General features: G+C 38.3%; 1 protein-coding gene across 8 annotated transcripts in view; it reads left to right on the top strand.

The window, feature by feature from the left end:
* tank (TRAF family member-associated NFKB activator) overlaps nt 1-16,724 on the top strand; it is a 69,971-nt gene that overhangs the window by 34,825 nt on the left and 18,422 nt on the right. For all 8 annotated transcript variants that reach the window (XM_078228251.1, XM_078228252.1, XM_078228248.1 and 5 more), the window contains 4 exons: nt 1,273-1,458; nt 6,173-6,249; nt 11,349-11,464; nt 13,900-14,447. In XM_078228251.1, the coding sequence (XP_078084377.1) occupies nt 1,273-1,458; nt 6,173-6,249; nt 11,349-11,464; nt 13,900-14,447 (927 nt within the window). The remainder of the gene's footprint in view (nt 1-1,272; nt 1,459-6,172; nt 6,250-11,348; nt 11,465-13,899; nt 14,448-16,724) is intronic.

Raw genomic sequence — 16,724 nt, 5'->3', positions numbered from 1 at the left:
CTTTTGAAGTATAATGATGTTGTAATGGAAGAAATGAACTAGCCATTAGCAAGCTCCCACAAACAGCAATATGATAACGCACAGATAATCTGGTTTGTGATGCTGATTGAGGGCTAAACATTGGCCATGACGCTGGAGAAAACTCCCGATCTCTTCTTTGAAATAGTCTCACGATGTCTTTACCATAACCTGAGAGGACAGACAGGGTCTTGGTTTAACATCTCATCCGAAGGATGGCACCTCCGATAGAACAGCACTCCCTCAGCACTGCACTGGAGTGTCAGCCTTAATGTTTGTGTTCAAATTCTGGAATGGGACATGAACACACAACCATCTGACTCATCGGAAGCAAGAGTGCTACCGACTGAGCCGTGGCTAATACTAATAAATAAGGCAGCTTGATAGTTGGATATCACTACCTGATTGGGCATCTCTACTGGTGATTATCATAGTAATGTTGGTCTATATTCTGTAACTTGATAAGTAGAGATGGGAGCAGAGAATATGGACAATGCTTGGTCTCTAGTTTCCAATTAACGTCTAGATAATAGTTATAGTGACAATGGCAGGGGCGGCACGGTGGCACAGTGGTTAGCACTGTTGCCTCACGATTCCTGGCTTGGGTCATTGTCTGTGTGGAGTTTGCATGTTCTCCCCGTGTCTCCTCCGGGTGCTCCGCTTTCCTCCCACATTCTGAAAGACGTGCTGGTTAGGTGCATTGATCCAAACAGGCACCGGACTGTGGCGACTAGGGTAATTTCACAGTAACTTCATTGCAGTGTTAATGTAAGGCTTACTTGTGACTAATAAATAAACTTTTAAAACTAAACTAGTGCCATCCAATCACCTGTTTCATCATGTCTTTAAATTTGGTCACAGTTTTGAGATTTGCCATTTTTGAAAATTCAACAGCTCACAAGGATTTATACAACTTCCAATTCTATTCCTTTGAAACAAATCCAATGATGCCATTGTGCTATGATTTTCATGTTTCATTGACACTTATTACAATAATAAGGCACTAGTAATGAGCCATGCATTCAACACAATGATTACTTGTGATAAAAACCTCAGGTAGTCTGGCAGTGGAGTAGAATTCAATTCATTGTGTGATCAGCTTATAAAATTGCATTTGGTCTGGGGATGGTTTTATTAGATTGTTGAGCCCTCTGTGAATCTGTTGAATATGCTTCCTTATTGTTGCGTAATATGCATGTCCTGATACAATGCTGATACAGGTTTTGGTTACTTTTAATTGCTTTATGCTTCCAGGAGCAGTTAGAAACTGAAAATAGTAGGTTAAAAGAACAGATAAAGGATTATCAACAAAAGCAAAAGGAACTTAAAAGAAATATTGAAGAAAGAGATCATGAACTCAGGCAGCTGAGAAAAGAATTAAAGGAAGATACTGGCTTCTTTATACATGGTAAACAGCTCTACTGTACACCAGACTTACAGGTAAGATGCAAAGATGAGACATTGTCATTGCCTCTCATAAAAATGTTCAGATCAGGTATCTGTTGACAAAGTAGCTCCTATAAATCAGAAGAATGGATCTCTTTGTTCGTACTGGTACTTTAACTTGTTATAGGCAACGTTTGCTTTAATTTTTTTTGCAGTATGTGACCCCCCTTAAACTTTTTTGCACGGCTCCAAACATGTAACTTAAAGGGGCTGTCTTGCACACGACCTAAGCAGGGACTTAATGGGTTCCATCACAGCCGTACAGCTCAAGCGAATATTGGTTGTGGGACTATTTCCAATCATCACTTCAAGAACAGCCATCAGAAATACGGGCACCAGTGAATCATAGAATAGCAGAAATTTAAGGCATAGAATGAGTCCACTGGGCCTATGCCAGCCAAATGAGAGTTATTCATCCTAATCCCACTTTCCAGCTCTTGATCTATACACTTGGAGGTTATGATACTTCATGTGCATGTCCAAATGCTTTTTAAATGCATTGAGAGTTTTCTATCTGTACCACCCTTTCAGGTAGTGAGCTCCAGACCTCTCCACCAACCTTGAGGTAAAAATGGTTCTCAACTCTCCTCTAATTCTTCAATCAATTACTTAAATAACTGCCTCCTCCCACCCCTGGTTATCGATCTCTGTGCTGAGGAAAATAGGTCCTTCCTATCCACTCTATTTGGGCCCCTCAATTTTACACACCTCACATAAATCTTTCCTCAGCCTCTTGTTTTCTAAGCAAAACAACCTCAGCCTGACCAATCATTCCTCATAATTAAAATTTTCTTTTGCTGGCAACATCCTTGTGCATTTTCTCTGCACTATCTCTAGTGCGATTTAGTGAAGTTGTAAAATGGATTTTTGCTGCATGCCAAAATTTAGCTCTTGCTTCATTGGGTAAGAAGCACCATGCTTCTTTAAACTGTCACTGACAGATGTCTTTATTTCTGACATTTTCTGTTTTGATTTCTTAACAAGAGTGTGACCTACTGTACTTACATTCTGCTGTAAATACTAGAACTAACATGATCCATTTTCCTGTTGTGTTGTTGATTTGTACAGATGAGGCCTAATGAAGTTTTTGTGGTTTACTGTATTTTTTTATGTTTATTTTTCACCATTTCTGTTGCTTTTTGGTTACTGGGTATTGGTGTCAGTGTATTAAATATTTTATAAATTGAAACACAGAATATAAATGAGACAATTTATTGCAAACAAAATGTGTCCTTGTAGCAATGTTACTGCTTACCATGGATAATGGATGTTGCAGACCAGAGATCTATTCATTTTTAGATCTTGAGAATCTGCATGTTATTTATTTTTGTGTAGAACTATTGTCTTAATAGTATGTTACATTTATGAAGGTTAAACTTAAAAGTGGTTTTATATTGTCACCTATCTGAGTAGTATGCAGGCGCCGCTCCTGTATATATGGAATGCTTTACAAGTAGCGTGGATATCAAACATTGGGGCGAATCTTGCTGGCATGTTAACAACATACAGCTTGATGACACACTCAAATTAGCCAGTGAATTCAGGGGATGAGACTGAAAATCTCTAGAATTTGCTGATTGATTTATGCTTATTGTTTCACGCAAACACCACCTTGTTAGCCTCGCCCTTATTTTTAAGAATTTGCTTGATTTTTCACATTAATTGACATTTTTGTTCATAGAAAGTTAGGACTGGTGAATGAGTGAAAATACATGGTAATTGTTAATAAAAACCAATCAATCTCTCTTGCTTATAGCCAATTGATGTTGGCGATTTTAAAAAGTATCATTTTAAACTCTGACTTTCCATTTTTTTTACCGTTCCTTCTTTGTTCTCTCATCTAATATTTCTTTCCACCTTTGTTTCTCTTTCTGTGTCTGATTTGGGTCTAATTCACCCTCGTTCATTGTTTCCCTGTTTCAGTTCCAATCCTTAAATCTTTTTGATTAAGGAGATACACTGTTGGTCTTCATGTACCCTAAGGTTCCAGCCAGACTTATGTGCTTCCTGCATATTACGGCACAAAATAACTTTTACCGGAAGGGTGTTGAGAAGGCCTAATTAACAATACATTGTCAGATACTCCACCTTAAAATTTGCCCCATTATCTTGTTTTGACTATCTAGAAGGGAAAATAATTATTTTTCATTCCGCAAGCGTTGATTATGTCAAGAAATCTGTCAGGCAATCTTAATCTTTGAACCCAACTTTGATCATTTTTCTCAATTCAAAACTGAAATTGCTGGAAACACACAGATCACTCAGCATCTGCAGAGACAGGCAAATTAATGTTTGGATGTGGTACATTCAGAACAGTTCGGGAGAAGGATCTGGACCTGTACAGATAACTTACCAGTTTCTTCAAAGTGCTGACTGGCTTTGTGTTGCCAACATTTTCAGTTTTCATTTCAGATTTCCAACAGCTTCAGTATTTTATGTTTTGTTTTAATTGAAATGGAAACTTTTCACCTGGAAAAGAACAATTGACAATATCAGGAAGTAGGAGCTGCAATCGGACACCATTCATCCAGTGAATGACACACAATGCAAGTGATAACATGGAGTCTGCCTCACAGGAGTAGCAAATGATGTTATGAAACTAACCAAAAACTGGAAGTTTCCGCACTCTATTCATTACAAAAAGAAGTGTATCTCTCTCTCTTCATTTAACTGTCTCTACGTTTCTTGTAATTTCTAAATCATCTTCCATTTATTTGTCTTTCCTCCGGGAGCTCCGGTCTCCTCCCACAGTCCAAAGATGTGCAGGTTAGGTGGATTGGCCATACTAAATTCACCCTTGTGTCAGGGGATTAACAGGGTAAATATGTGAGGGGATGGGAGTAGGGCCTGGGTGGGATTGTGGTCGGTACAGACTCGATGGGCTGAATGGCCTCCTTCTGAACTGTAGGTATTCTATGATTCAACTCTTAGCTCTGTGTCACATGTTTGTTGCTGGCTGTTTCAGACTTTCATTTTGTTCACTCTCTCCTTCCTTCCCTCCTGAACATCTTTTCTCTTCTCATTGTCTATATATGCCATTCACACAATTTTGCCATTTTCCCTGTCCTTTACTTTGATTTTTACTCAATCTCTATTTTGTTATGTCTCTTGCTCTTTCTGTTTGTGTCTTACACTTCCCTGGTTGACAGAAATACATTCAGTGGTAAGAACCTCTGATAGCAGAAATTACTTTTTCTACTTGAATATAAAGCCCTGGCTCTCCATCCAAATATGGTTGTTCTTTTTGGTATCATAGGGCACCCTCCCAATACAAAAGCCATCTTGAATATAAGCCAGTTGGTGAAGCAGAGTTTAAACATAGTATGAACCAACATAGAAGCATTTTAAATGGGTGGTCAAATGTTTCCATTCTTACTGAAGGGGCATCTATCAGTCTCATTAGCTTCATCCTTTTTCTAAAAAGAAATCCTCTTGTAAAGTTGGGAGATGAGTTCTAAGGAGACAGGGAAAGATCAACTATCTACCTTAATCCTTTTCTTACTCCCATGGCTTTTGTGGACATTTAGTATTTTCTGACCAATCAAATCTCAGAAACCGAACCACAGGGAATGAAAGGAATGTATACAGTTTTAATTTTTTTTTAAAATAATTTAAATGTAGAACTTCCAGAAATTAATTCTGAATAAATTAGCATGCAGTGGGTTTCATTTAAGTGGGAGTAAGGAGCTGAGCACTCCTCGGAAGCTTGCAATACAATACATGTCCCCACAAGCATGTACAGATATGAGAGAAGCTGGGGTGCAAGACATCATGAGTTGGAGCTAGTGAGAAAAAAGGGCTCAGAAGAATGGAGGTTGGCAGAATGCTGGTAGGGAGCTTAGGAAGAATTATGGTCAATGAAGGTGCAAAAGGCTTGGGAGTCTATGGGGAGCAAGATGGGTATGGACTCGGGAATGTTCACATTGGGTCTGGGAGCACACAGCAGAGACCTGGACCTGGATTCATTTTGAAAGAAACCAGGAAACACGCCTGGAAGATGGATTTGTCAGGAAACATTTTGGCTGCGTCCTCCCTACTTGGGGAAACAGTTTTAAATTTTTTTTAAATAATTTAAATGTAAAACTTTCAGAAATTAATTCTGAATAAATTAGCATGCAGAAAATAGCCTAAAGACTGCACACACAGGCTGAGCCCCAATGATCCAACCTGCAAAGTCCAACCAACTTAACTTTTTTAGAGGTTCTTTCTTAATTACTGGTTTCTCCTGATTGAATTTTGTGGGTCTGGAGGTTTGTAGGGGTTAATCTTAACATTGTTGGCAGATAATTCGCACATTCAAACTCCAAGTTGTTGGTATCAGTAAAATATGGCCTCTATAAATTAATAGAAATGTAGATTTGAATGTGTCCCTCAAGTTGTCTTGTACGTTTAGATGAAAAGACTTGATCAATCATGTTAGATTAATACTTGTAGTGTGACACAATTTCAGCAGATGGTGCTCATTGATCATCTACATGCTCAGTCAGATGGAATCAGCAGTTCCAGACTTGCAGCATACATTGCATTAGCTGTCATTTTCACCGTAAAGTATTTAACATATACTCTATTTATAAGAATGTTCATATCTTAAATCGGAGCTTTGTTCTCTCAGTCAGACAATGATTTACTCTGTCTCTTTATTTTTTATTATTATGTATACTCCAAAGCAAAATTTAGTCAATTGGGTTAAAACTGTTTGTATTTCAAGGTGAACTGGAAGACGGTTGAGTCATCATCAAAAAAGGATGTTCCTTTGACAGGGACTGATCATCATCCTCTGAACAAGTATGATTTTTTTCCCTCCTTCAATGGAAAGTTGTTTTGTACAAATAGTACATATCTCATCAATGATAAAGGATACTCCAATAGGAAAAGCAGAATTATTTTCTTCATATAATCTACTGGTGTGCCAAATATTTTAGTTATATTGATCAAATGTAACAATATTGAGGAAACTTGGTTTCATGAACACTTATGTTCTCAGTATCAATGGCATTCTTTGCAGTTGCAAATTAATGTCTAATTTGCTGAATCTCACGCACATGACACCAATAATTGCTACCCATCTCTTTCACCATTATTACCTACTTGCGTGTAAAGGGATCTGGCCAAATTAAATAGATTGGCCAAGAATGAAAAGTGGAAACTGTGGAGGAACAAAGGCTCCAATTACAGAAATAACTAAATGTACAAGCGCAGAATATAATTCAAGAGGCTAATGGAATGTTGGCCTTTATCTCAAGGGGTCTGGGAAACAAAGAGGTGGAAATTATGTTGGTTATATGAAACCCTGATTAGATCACATTCAGTTCTGGACATGGCATCTCAGGAAGGAATCCTTGGCTTTGGATTCATCAGACTGATAATGAGGCTAAATTACAAAGACAATTTGTTTAGATTATGCTTGTATTCCCTCCAGTATAGAAGATGTGTAGAAGGGTGAACTAAATGAGGTGTTTAAGATAATTAAAGGAGTTGGTTGGGTAGATAGAGGGAAACTGTTTCCTTTGGTTGGGGGAGTTCAGAACAAGGGTATAACCTTAAATTAGAGTTTGGCCATTTAGGCTGATGTCAGGAAATTTCTTTTGCACAAAGGTTTAAAAGAAATCTGAGCAGACTCAAGGGGCTGAATGGCATAATAGACCTTTGGGCTTTGGTGGTTTCAGAGGTAACAGTTTCTGAAAAGCTGTGGTTATGATTGGATAACTAAGAATGAAACCAAGCAAAAACAGGCTCATAGAGCTAGACAATGCAGGCGATGTTGTAAGCAATCACGCCAAAATCTTCAGAGAAAACATAGAAGGCATAGGTGTAATTTGCAACTTTGATTAGAATTATTTCACTGCTGTGATTGGGAAAGAAACTTGATCGAAAGTATTCAAAAATGGAATTGCAGGAATGACGGGCACTGGTTTGGGAAAGGTCATTGCATTCAAGGACCTTTCCCATTGTGCCAGGCCTTCCTTCTAGATGTAAAAACAGAAGATTTTGGAAAGAGTCAGCAGATCAACCAGTACCTGAGGAAAGGAACAGAATTAATATTTTGGGTTGATTATGATCCTTCTGGGTGCCGTATTTGACTCACTGTCTTCTTTACTGATAACTTAATTGGTAAGGCGTTTACATAAGGGACTCCAGAACTGTACTTCCTATTTGCACTTCTTCCCATGCTGATAGATGATCACCCGCTTCTAATTGTTTTCCTCGGTCAATCCATTCCATGAGGCCAGACTATCTCTTGGACTATGTATTCCAGGAAGGCCTCTGCCTCCTGCTTTGCCCATTGTTAGTTAAACTCAGTGACTTGAGAGAATGCATCTTGGGTGTGTATTTGCATTTTCAAATACAGTACAGTTGCAATCATCCTGCAATTGAAACACTTTTAAGATTTTTAAAATATGTGTCCCACAAAATACAAGACAATGGTAACATAATAATAGTTACAGTTTTAAGTTGTGGTAGCAGAGTTTGCCCTGCTGCAATATTGCCTATGAACCTGAGAAAAAGCTACAAGGTCACTTCAGTGCTTTGCTTGCAGACTCAGTCAAAGCAGAGTAAGTTGAGACAAATTTTTTTTGTAGTGTCCATATTTTTCCTACACTCTGTGTAGGGAAATCCTGGTTATTTCTGCCAGATATTCTGAAGCAGGAAAATGTATTTATCATATGTAGCTAAGTCCTCTGAATGTAAGCCACCTTGTGTACTCTTTGTTCCACCATCTTTCATATAGTCCAGATGGCTCTTGTGCAGGGAGTGCCCTATGATGCTAAGTGGAGCAACCATATTTTCATGGAGCTGCACAGCTGTTTGTGTGCCATTACTTGCAGCAATACCTTGCCGCTGTGATGCACTTACTGTTAACAAAATTAACTCCACTTTTAATTACAGTTGCAGAGTCCCTGATGTGGGGCTGGGAGTTTGCAATGAATATTCAAGGAGGCTAAACCCGAAATATATGGTTGGATTGACTCATAAACAAAAATATTTCAAAGCATCAATTCCGTGGCCTCAAATGTGGGTGCAGAAAATATACCTTGGACACGTTTTAACAAGTCTTTCTGGCTCTGAAAGTTGATGGAATGGACAGACCAGTAAATTAATACCCTTGGGACCCTGATCAGTTTTTCAATTCCTGTATGTGCCATTTTGCCAAAGAATTGTCTCCACATACTGTTAGTTTGGATTGCTTCTTTGACAGCCAGCTTAAGTATCACTTCAGTGGATTTTATAGTGCCTTCTTTTGTGAAGACAACATATCCATCCTGGTATTCCGTATTATTTATTCTAAAAAATTAATTCCAATTGTACCTCATACTGCAGGTGCCAAGTCACATATCAATCATTGCAGCTAATGTTTGCTATGAAAGTACTACGTTTATATATAAATCTGGTTGAGGCTTTCAATCTCATCCAATTGATGTGAAAAAAAATCTATTTATAATTAAAAGAAGCGGTGTACTAAATTTAGCTGCAGCTGAATGAAAACCCAAGTGTCCCACTTTTCTCATTTACTTAAAAAAAAACAAAGCAAGCATGCTAATTAACTGAAATTTAGATCAACTACTCGAAAGGCTGCATTTCAATAAATTGAGTGCCACATTTATTCTTTCAAAGCAATTCTTGACTGTCATTTTTAATCTGACATAGCTGTACCCCAGTAGCATTTCTAAGATGATAAATCAATGAAAAAGTCCTTTCAAGTCATATAAGTTGTTTATGCAGTTTAAAGTTTAAGTTTACTTATTAGTCACAAGTAGGCTTACATTAACACTGCAATGAAGTTACTGTGAAAATCCCCTAGTCACCACACTCCGGCGCCTGTTTGGGTACACTGTGGGAGAATTTAGCATGGCCAATGCACCTAAACCAGAACGTCTTTCGGACTGTGTGAGGAAACCGGAGCACCCAGAGGAAACCCACGGAGACAATGGGAGAACGTGCAAACTCCACACAGACAGTGACCCAAGCCGGGAATTGAACCCAGGTCTCTGGCGCTGTGAGGCAGCAGTACTAACCACTGCGCCGTTATCCAACAGATGAAAGATAACTGGATAATTTCCCATCAAATCACAACACCAGACAAAGTATCCTGCTACTCTGACTAAATGCAGTACAGTCTTAACCATACACATACACAAACATTGTGAACTAATTAGAAATAGAGAATATATGTGAACTGAAGAGCATAATAAGCAATCTATGCAGTTGCAGGAGTAAGGTTTGATTCCAATGCAGGCCACCCTTATTCCAGTACAATTTGTAAAGGACTTCCTACATTTTCAGGTCTTGGGGATCATTTGCTTCTCCTTATCTTTAATTTGATTTCTTTCCCTGGCCTCTGTTTCCCCCAACCTCTTTGTTTTAAAGTCAAACCCAAGAATAAATGAATTATTCATATCTGACTGCATTTACTTGGACTTTTTTAAAGCCTTTTTTTATTTCCATTACCTTTGTTCCCTTCTGATCTTCAATTATGATCTTTCTCTGTTCCATGAAGATTTTCCATTTCCCCTCCACTTTTACTCTGCCTCCACCCAACAATTGACAATTGTCCCAGCTTTCACAAACTTCCATTCTTTCCATATCTGAGCGGTGCCATGAGATATGGCATTCTTTTTTAATATACACAGTCATTCTAAGTGTTTCACCATCCCATCTGGAAGATTGTATTTTGCAGCAACATTTTTGACGAAATAAAATTAAATATATGATATAATCTTAATCTAGTGTGTGGAAGGCAGAACTTTGTCCTACAGAGCAGAAGGCTCCAGTATTTGTGCTTAGTAGTTGATCTCACATGGAATAGTAATAATGAAATCACAATTAGCCCTTGTACTCTTGGCTTGGTTGGGGAAAAAAATCAAATTAGTATCTTGCTCCTCATCACTATACAGTGACCCCCTGGAAGCTTGTACATATGGGTATAAGGTGCTTGGCTATGATGCCCACCACAGCTCAGGGGGTCCATTGACACATGGCCTTAGACTTGAAAAATGGTCTCTTGCGTGAGTTATTCACATTTTGGAAACTGTATCCCAACCAGAGGAGGGAAGAAAATTGAAAGAAAAAGTGAATTGTTTCTTGTATGTTGTGTGTTATTGGAGCACACTTTACAGTTCACAAGCTCCTTTTATTCAGTTATTAACTGGTAGTAGTAATAAACCATCAATGAAAGCAGACCAGATATATTATAGATGGGTACAGGGGGTGCCAGCATAGCGAAGCCAGCTTGCATTTCTGCCAGAGTCTTCAGTGAAGTACCTCTGAATTCCTACTGGCATGATCCCAACCCCTGAAGGGGTGATTATCTTGCCATGCTGGTATGAGCTTGAAGTAGTAATTCAGCAGGATTTATAGTGCCAGTCTAGTGCTGGATCATTGTAAATGCCAAATTTAAATTGGACACAAACTTGGCAGAATAGACTGGTTATAAAACATTCGACTTCTGTGTTGAGGAATTAGTTCCAAATGTGATATTCTCCCATGAAACTAATACTTAGTTCCAAAATATTATAGGTTACCACTTCAATAAATGTCATTGCTCCTATATCTAAAGGTTTGATGCAAAGGGGTGCTGGTATTCATACCTGCACAAAGAAATAAAGCCATTTATTCAGAATGTGGTTCTTATCACCACCTGGTGGCCTGCCTCCCAACCAGATGATCACAGGTTCAGGAAATGTGAAAAATTGGCAGTTTTCTACTTTGCTATAAGCGCACCTTCTGTCAGCTGATCGTGTAACAGCATTGATTATGGTCACGGCCAAGTCTGAGACCTAGACCGTCCCTCCTTTCAACTGAAGAAGGCTGTGTAATGGCAAGTGATTTATATAGGAAAATTAACATTAATCCGTTTTTCTGACATACCAATAATTTTATTACAGAGATTCGTTGGACTTTGCTTTTCAGGAGGTTTGTCAAGAATTTGAACAACTGTCTGCCTTAACAAAGAAACAAACGGAACTTCTGAGTATATATAACTACAACAAAGAAGTAATAAGTGAGTACTGTGCACATTTCCTTTGCATTGTACTTCCGTCATTTAGGGAGGGAATCGAAAGGCATCTTTGTAAAACTGCAAAATGCATACCTGGATTATTTTCCACTAATTAGAATGTCATATCCTTCCTTGTAAATCTTCGTTATCTGAAACATTTATTTTCTTCCTTGTATTTTCACCATATTTGAAACAACTTTTAAAAAAACTGATGGACAAACATTTAATTACAGAGGAAAAATCTGCAGCCTCTCTAAACAGCATTGAAAACGCAATATAGAAGACTGCTCATTAATTATACCATGCTGTCCGATATTGCATATTTGTAATTCATGTCAGCCTTTAGAAGTGCATTACCAATTTAACTGTAATAATTAAATATCTTAAAACCCTCGGCATAAGTTTCCAATAAATTAACATTTATGAAATGGGCAAGGAATGAGAAGTGAAATCAAAATTTAATCTGTAGAAATCTTTCAAGTGATCCAAGTAGTATTAGAAATTTATCAATGGTTGCAGAATATGAGTTCTTTTCTCTTCATTTCTAATTTGATAATACTAAAAATATAAGATCTGTCTTTATCAATGAAGTAATGATTACAGGTACTGCTGAAAATGAATGTTTAATATTAGACGTGCCAGCATTAGAATGAATTGTGAGCTTTAGTTTAAATGTTATAGAAGTCCAATGACACTAAAGTGATGAACACGTAGTTACAAGATTTTTCCAATAAACACTGATTGACTTGACAAAACAGCTATATTGATTTCACAACCCCACTGTTTGTTGATAAAGGTAAATTCCATCAATTGGTTACTTCTGTAGTGAGTTGGAAAGGGATGTAAACATTCCTTCACTTCAGGTAGCTTTGAAGAAACTTATGAAATAGAAATACAACTTTTGCCATACATTTGTTTCTGCCTTTAGGCAGTTCCCAGTCACACATTGTTCCTTAGTTTGGAGGGAGGGGTGGGGAAGCAAATGAGTCTTTGAATTATACCAGTGTTATTCTCGAGCAGACATTGGAAAGTGTACAAGCCCAATTTCGCTTGGCCCCCAATTTTCCCTCTCTGTGGACAAGCACTAGACCACTGATTGTCACCTTGTAGTGCAGTGAGTTGGGTTGGCAGCATTAAAATTTCAATTTTGTTTTTGGTTTTTTTTAAATACAAGGATTACTGGCAATAAGTCTACAGTGGAAAATGTTAAAACAGATCAACTCTGTATTTCAAAATGTAGCAGCAAGGTTCAAACTGTGTATGGCTACTCATTTTAACCTCGAGAAGATGAAATGTTTTCAAAAATGTTCAATTTGCTCATTTGTAGGTATATTTAGCTATCCCCTTTCTTCCCTTATGCCACACACCATTCTCATCCTTGAGAACTTTGCTACTATTGTCTTTGGTCTCGGAGGCCTATATTTCTCTTCTCTTTCTCTGTGAAGAGGCCTTTAGCTTCTAATTAAGACCTCCTTATGTGACAGGATAGAAATCAGACACTTCAACCTAGATTTTCCAGTCGCTGTTATTTTAATACATGTGGGTAAGCCATTCATTATAAAATAATGATGATTGAAAAACCAGGACTTTAATGTTTGAGAGTTTCATGCATGGAGGTACATCATAGCAATCCATGCTGCTGCGTCGGGCTTGCAGAAGAAGTCAGTAATCAGCTGTCAAACTAAGATGTTGACTGCTGTCCTTTCCAGCCATGGATGCTGGTGTTCGAACTCCAGAGCAATTTTTAAAAATTGTATTGGCCAGAATTAAATGGCCTCCCAGGTATTGATGAAAACTGACATTTATTCTCACAGGTTAAAAAAGGTTAACATTTCTGTTTGGAACAAGTTGTGTGCTACATTAAGTATAGTTATTTCCCATCCTCCGCTCTGTGTAATTTGCTTTATCTATCAGGATCTAGCTAAAGGAACAGAATGCAAATATTTAATTATTAGAGATGGACTTAATGCATCCGAGTAAATTCCCTATTTTTATTGCCTATCCCTAAATGCCCTTGAGAAGATGGTGATGAACTGCCTCCTTGAACCACTGCAAGTAGGTCCATGTGGTGTAGGTACATCAAAAGTGCTGTTAGGGAAGGAGTTCCAGGATTTTGACCCAGCAACAGTGAAAGAATGGCAATATAGTTCCGAGTCAGGATGGTGTGTAGCTTGGAGGGAAACTTGCAGGTGTTGGTGTTCCCGTGCATCTGCTGCCCTTGTCCTTCTAATTGAAAGAGGTCACGGGTTTGGAAAGTGCTGTTGAGAATATAATATTCCTGGTAATGTGCTAATGGGGGGAAAAGTACAAATTATAACATAAATAGCTTGAACATTGCCCTTCAGGTTGAATTCTAAGACATGTTACTTTCTTTTGTTTTCTTTTGAATTTCTGTGGAGTTTGTGATCCAATTCTTGACTTTTTGTTTATTATTCTAGATATGTCTTTCTCAATGCCTATACAGTGTACAGATGAAGAAGACGAACATGTAGAAGAACATTTTGTTGGGAAGGACAAAAGTATGTCCAAGAGGGCGATTGGAACACAAAGCTGCAGAATGCAGCAGAAGAAACTTCCAGTTGTTGAGTCTCTGTCTGATCTAGATGTCAAATTCCCACCTTCAGACAACGACTATGATTTCCTAAACAGCACACCAGAAAAGCTAAGACCAAAAACTCATTTTGAAGATCCGACATGTAAAGATGAAGAGGTGCTGTTGAAAGATGATACCCAAAATTTGGAACAGAAAAACAAGGAAGAATGCACTTTATTTGAAACATTTACTGTGGGACCAAATAATAATGGAACACATGCTTTCTGTGATGAGCAAGGAAAATCTACTGACATTCATACTTCCATAGGTGCCACAGTTGATAAGACCACATTTAGAGGTCCTTCTGCTCTTAAACCTTCAAAGCCTTTTCTAAATGTTGAATCTCCTCAAATGGTTCGACCAGCATCAACAGAGATAAGAGGACCGCAACAGGTAAGTCAAACATCCCAAAGTCAGTGCTGCATATAAAGTATTCCCATTGCATTCTTAGTTATTTAGTGACATGAGCCCAAATTTCCAATTGTTTGGATCTTGTTGTTGAAGTAGCATTGAGGCTCATATACTCACAATTATCTATGCATAAACAGTACAACTTCAGGTGAGGAGGAGATGTGTGGTTAAATGCCAGTATCCAAAAGTTGCTTTCTGAGTTGTCACCATTCTTGTCACCTTCATGAAACTGGCATTTTGCTAACTGCTTCACCAGGCATTGAATGTCAAAGTTGCTGACAAAAGCTTGTCACAGAAAGTTAAGTTTTGTCATTCGTTTCAGTTGCAAGTGCTCTAACCAACATGATAATTACTGCCAATCAATCTTTCTGACACTTGAAAATTAACGGTTACAATTGTGGAGTTTCATTCCTTCAGGCATTTTGCTGGAGGTTTTAGAAATGCTAAATTTTGTTTTCCATCTCTCATAATCTCACCTTTCTTTTACTCTTTCTGTATCTGGTTTCACACTGAAGGCACTCGTTTTAAATTTCCTTCCACTGTTTATTTCTCAATCCTTCAATCTGATTCATTAAGGAGACATACGGTTGCTTCTCCTGTCCACTCAGGTCCAAGACGCCCTGTTTCTGTAATTGCAACATTATCAGCTCGCACTTGCAACAACTTAGGTGGGCAAAAACGTTTTGAGCTGAAGGGTGCAGAAACAAGTATAACCAACAGCAGATGTCATTAGATGCTACAGCAAAATCTACCCCATTATGTTTCTCTTGATGTCATTATTTTTGACCAGTCACTGAACAAAGGGCCTTTATTTGACTCCAATTCCACACTAATGTGAATAACTCTCACCTTCCCTCTGAAGTAACCTTGAATGCCCCTCAGTTGTATCAAACTCCTGAGTTGTATCTAGCTGCTACAAGGAATTGCAGAGCTTAATAAGTTGACCCACCACCTTTCAAGGCAGCCCACATTTCAAGGCTCAGTTCTATTTTTTAAAAACCCTGAATGATGAAATTTTGTTTCAAGTACTTTGTGTGAGTTTCTGATGTAAGTTCTTGTTCAACTTTATTCTAACCAAGAAACTGTTCTTAATATGGTTCAAATTCCCTTTTTGACCTTTCTTACCCAAGCTTGCTGTCTTGGCAAAATACAAAAAGACTAATTGCATGAAAAAAATAATCTGTAGTAAACCAAAACATGCACCTTCTGCATGCCTTGGGACTAACATTTACCCCATAGCTACAATATATTATACTGGATACTTCATAGATGATCATAATCTCCTGCCTATTCAAAAAAGCTGAAAACGCCCAATTGCGTTGGGGATCTGTGTGTACAGTGAAGTTGGATTTTACCTCTGGAACTTGTGTTCCAAGTTCGATCAAGACACATGGGAGGAAGATTTTCTCTGTCTCTTGGCTGTAAGAGTCCTGTGGGAAATAAGTTTGGGAAATCTTTATCTAATTTCTTGCACATAACTGAATCCAGCTTGACACTAGTTGGCGGTGTTACCCTGATCAGTTTATGATTGGTATGAAAAATGAAATTGGGGGGAGAAGGTCTGGTGAAGTAGAAGCTGCTCCTCTTGAGTTTGGCAAAGGCACATGCTGTAGTAGGTTAGGTGGATTGGCCATATTAAATTGCCCCTTAGCTGGTGTCGGGGGGACCAGCAGGGTAAATACGTGCAATTGGGAGGGGTGGGGCCTGGGTGGGATAGTTGTCGGTGCAGGCTCGATGGGCCGAATGGCCTCCTTCTGCACTGTAGGGAATCTATGATTTTTCTATTCTGCTACAGGGGACTTTATTTTGCATGTAGCTTTGCTATATCTGAACTTGAAGTGCTTCATGTTGACACTGGTACCTAAAATAATGTTGTTCCCTTCCCCCTCCCTCATATATGTCTGTTCTTGATATAACAGGCTTATTTGATGAGCAAATGAATGATTTATAATGGGTAAGTAGTTTGGATATTAACCATTTCCAACATTTGCATGGTAGTATCCCAAATATCTGATTGCCAATGAGCTTTTGAGCAATTTAAAAGCAATTTAAACCATTACTTGTTTACTGTTCATATACTTGTCAATATTTTTAAGCCATGTAAATCTCAGTAGTTTAGAGCAAAGTTTCATTGTCAATTACTTGGAGATCTTGGCCCAGATCTTCTGGTCTCCAGATTGTTGGAGACCAGACACACAACCCAAGATGTGCAGTGGGACTCCACAGAAGTTCCAATGTGCTGACCTCTGTGGGAATTGC

This window comes from Mustelus asterias, chromosome 14, assembly GCF_964213995.1.
Source record: "Mustelus asterias chromosome 14, sMusAst1.hap1.1, whole genome shotgun sequence".
NCBI classification, from domain to species: domain Eukaryota; kingdom Metazoa; phylum Chordata; class Chondrichthyes; order Carcharhiniformes; family Triakidae; genus Mustelus; species Mustelus asterias.
The sequence above is the reverse complement of the archived record's forward strand: the minus strand, read 5'-3'. Positions and strand labels throughout refer to the sequence as shown.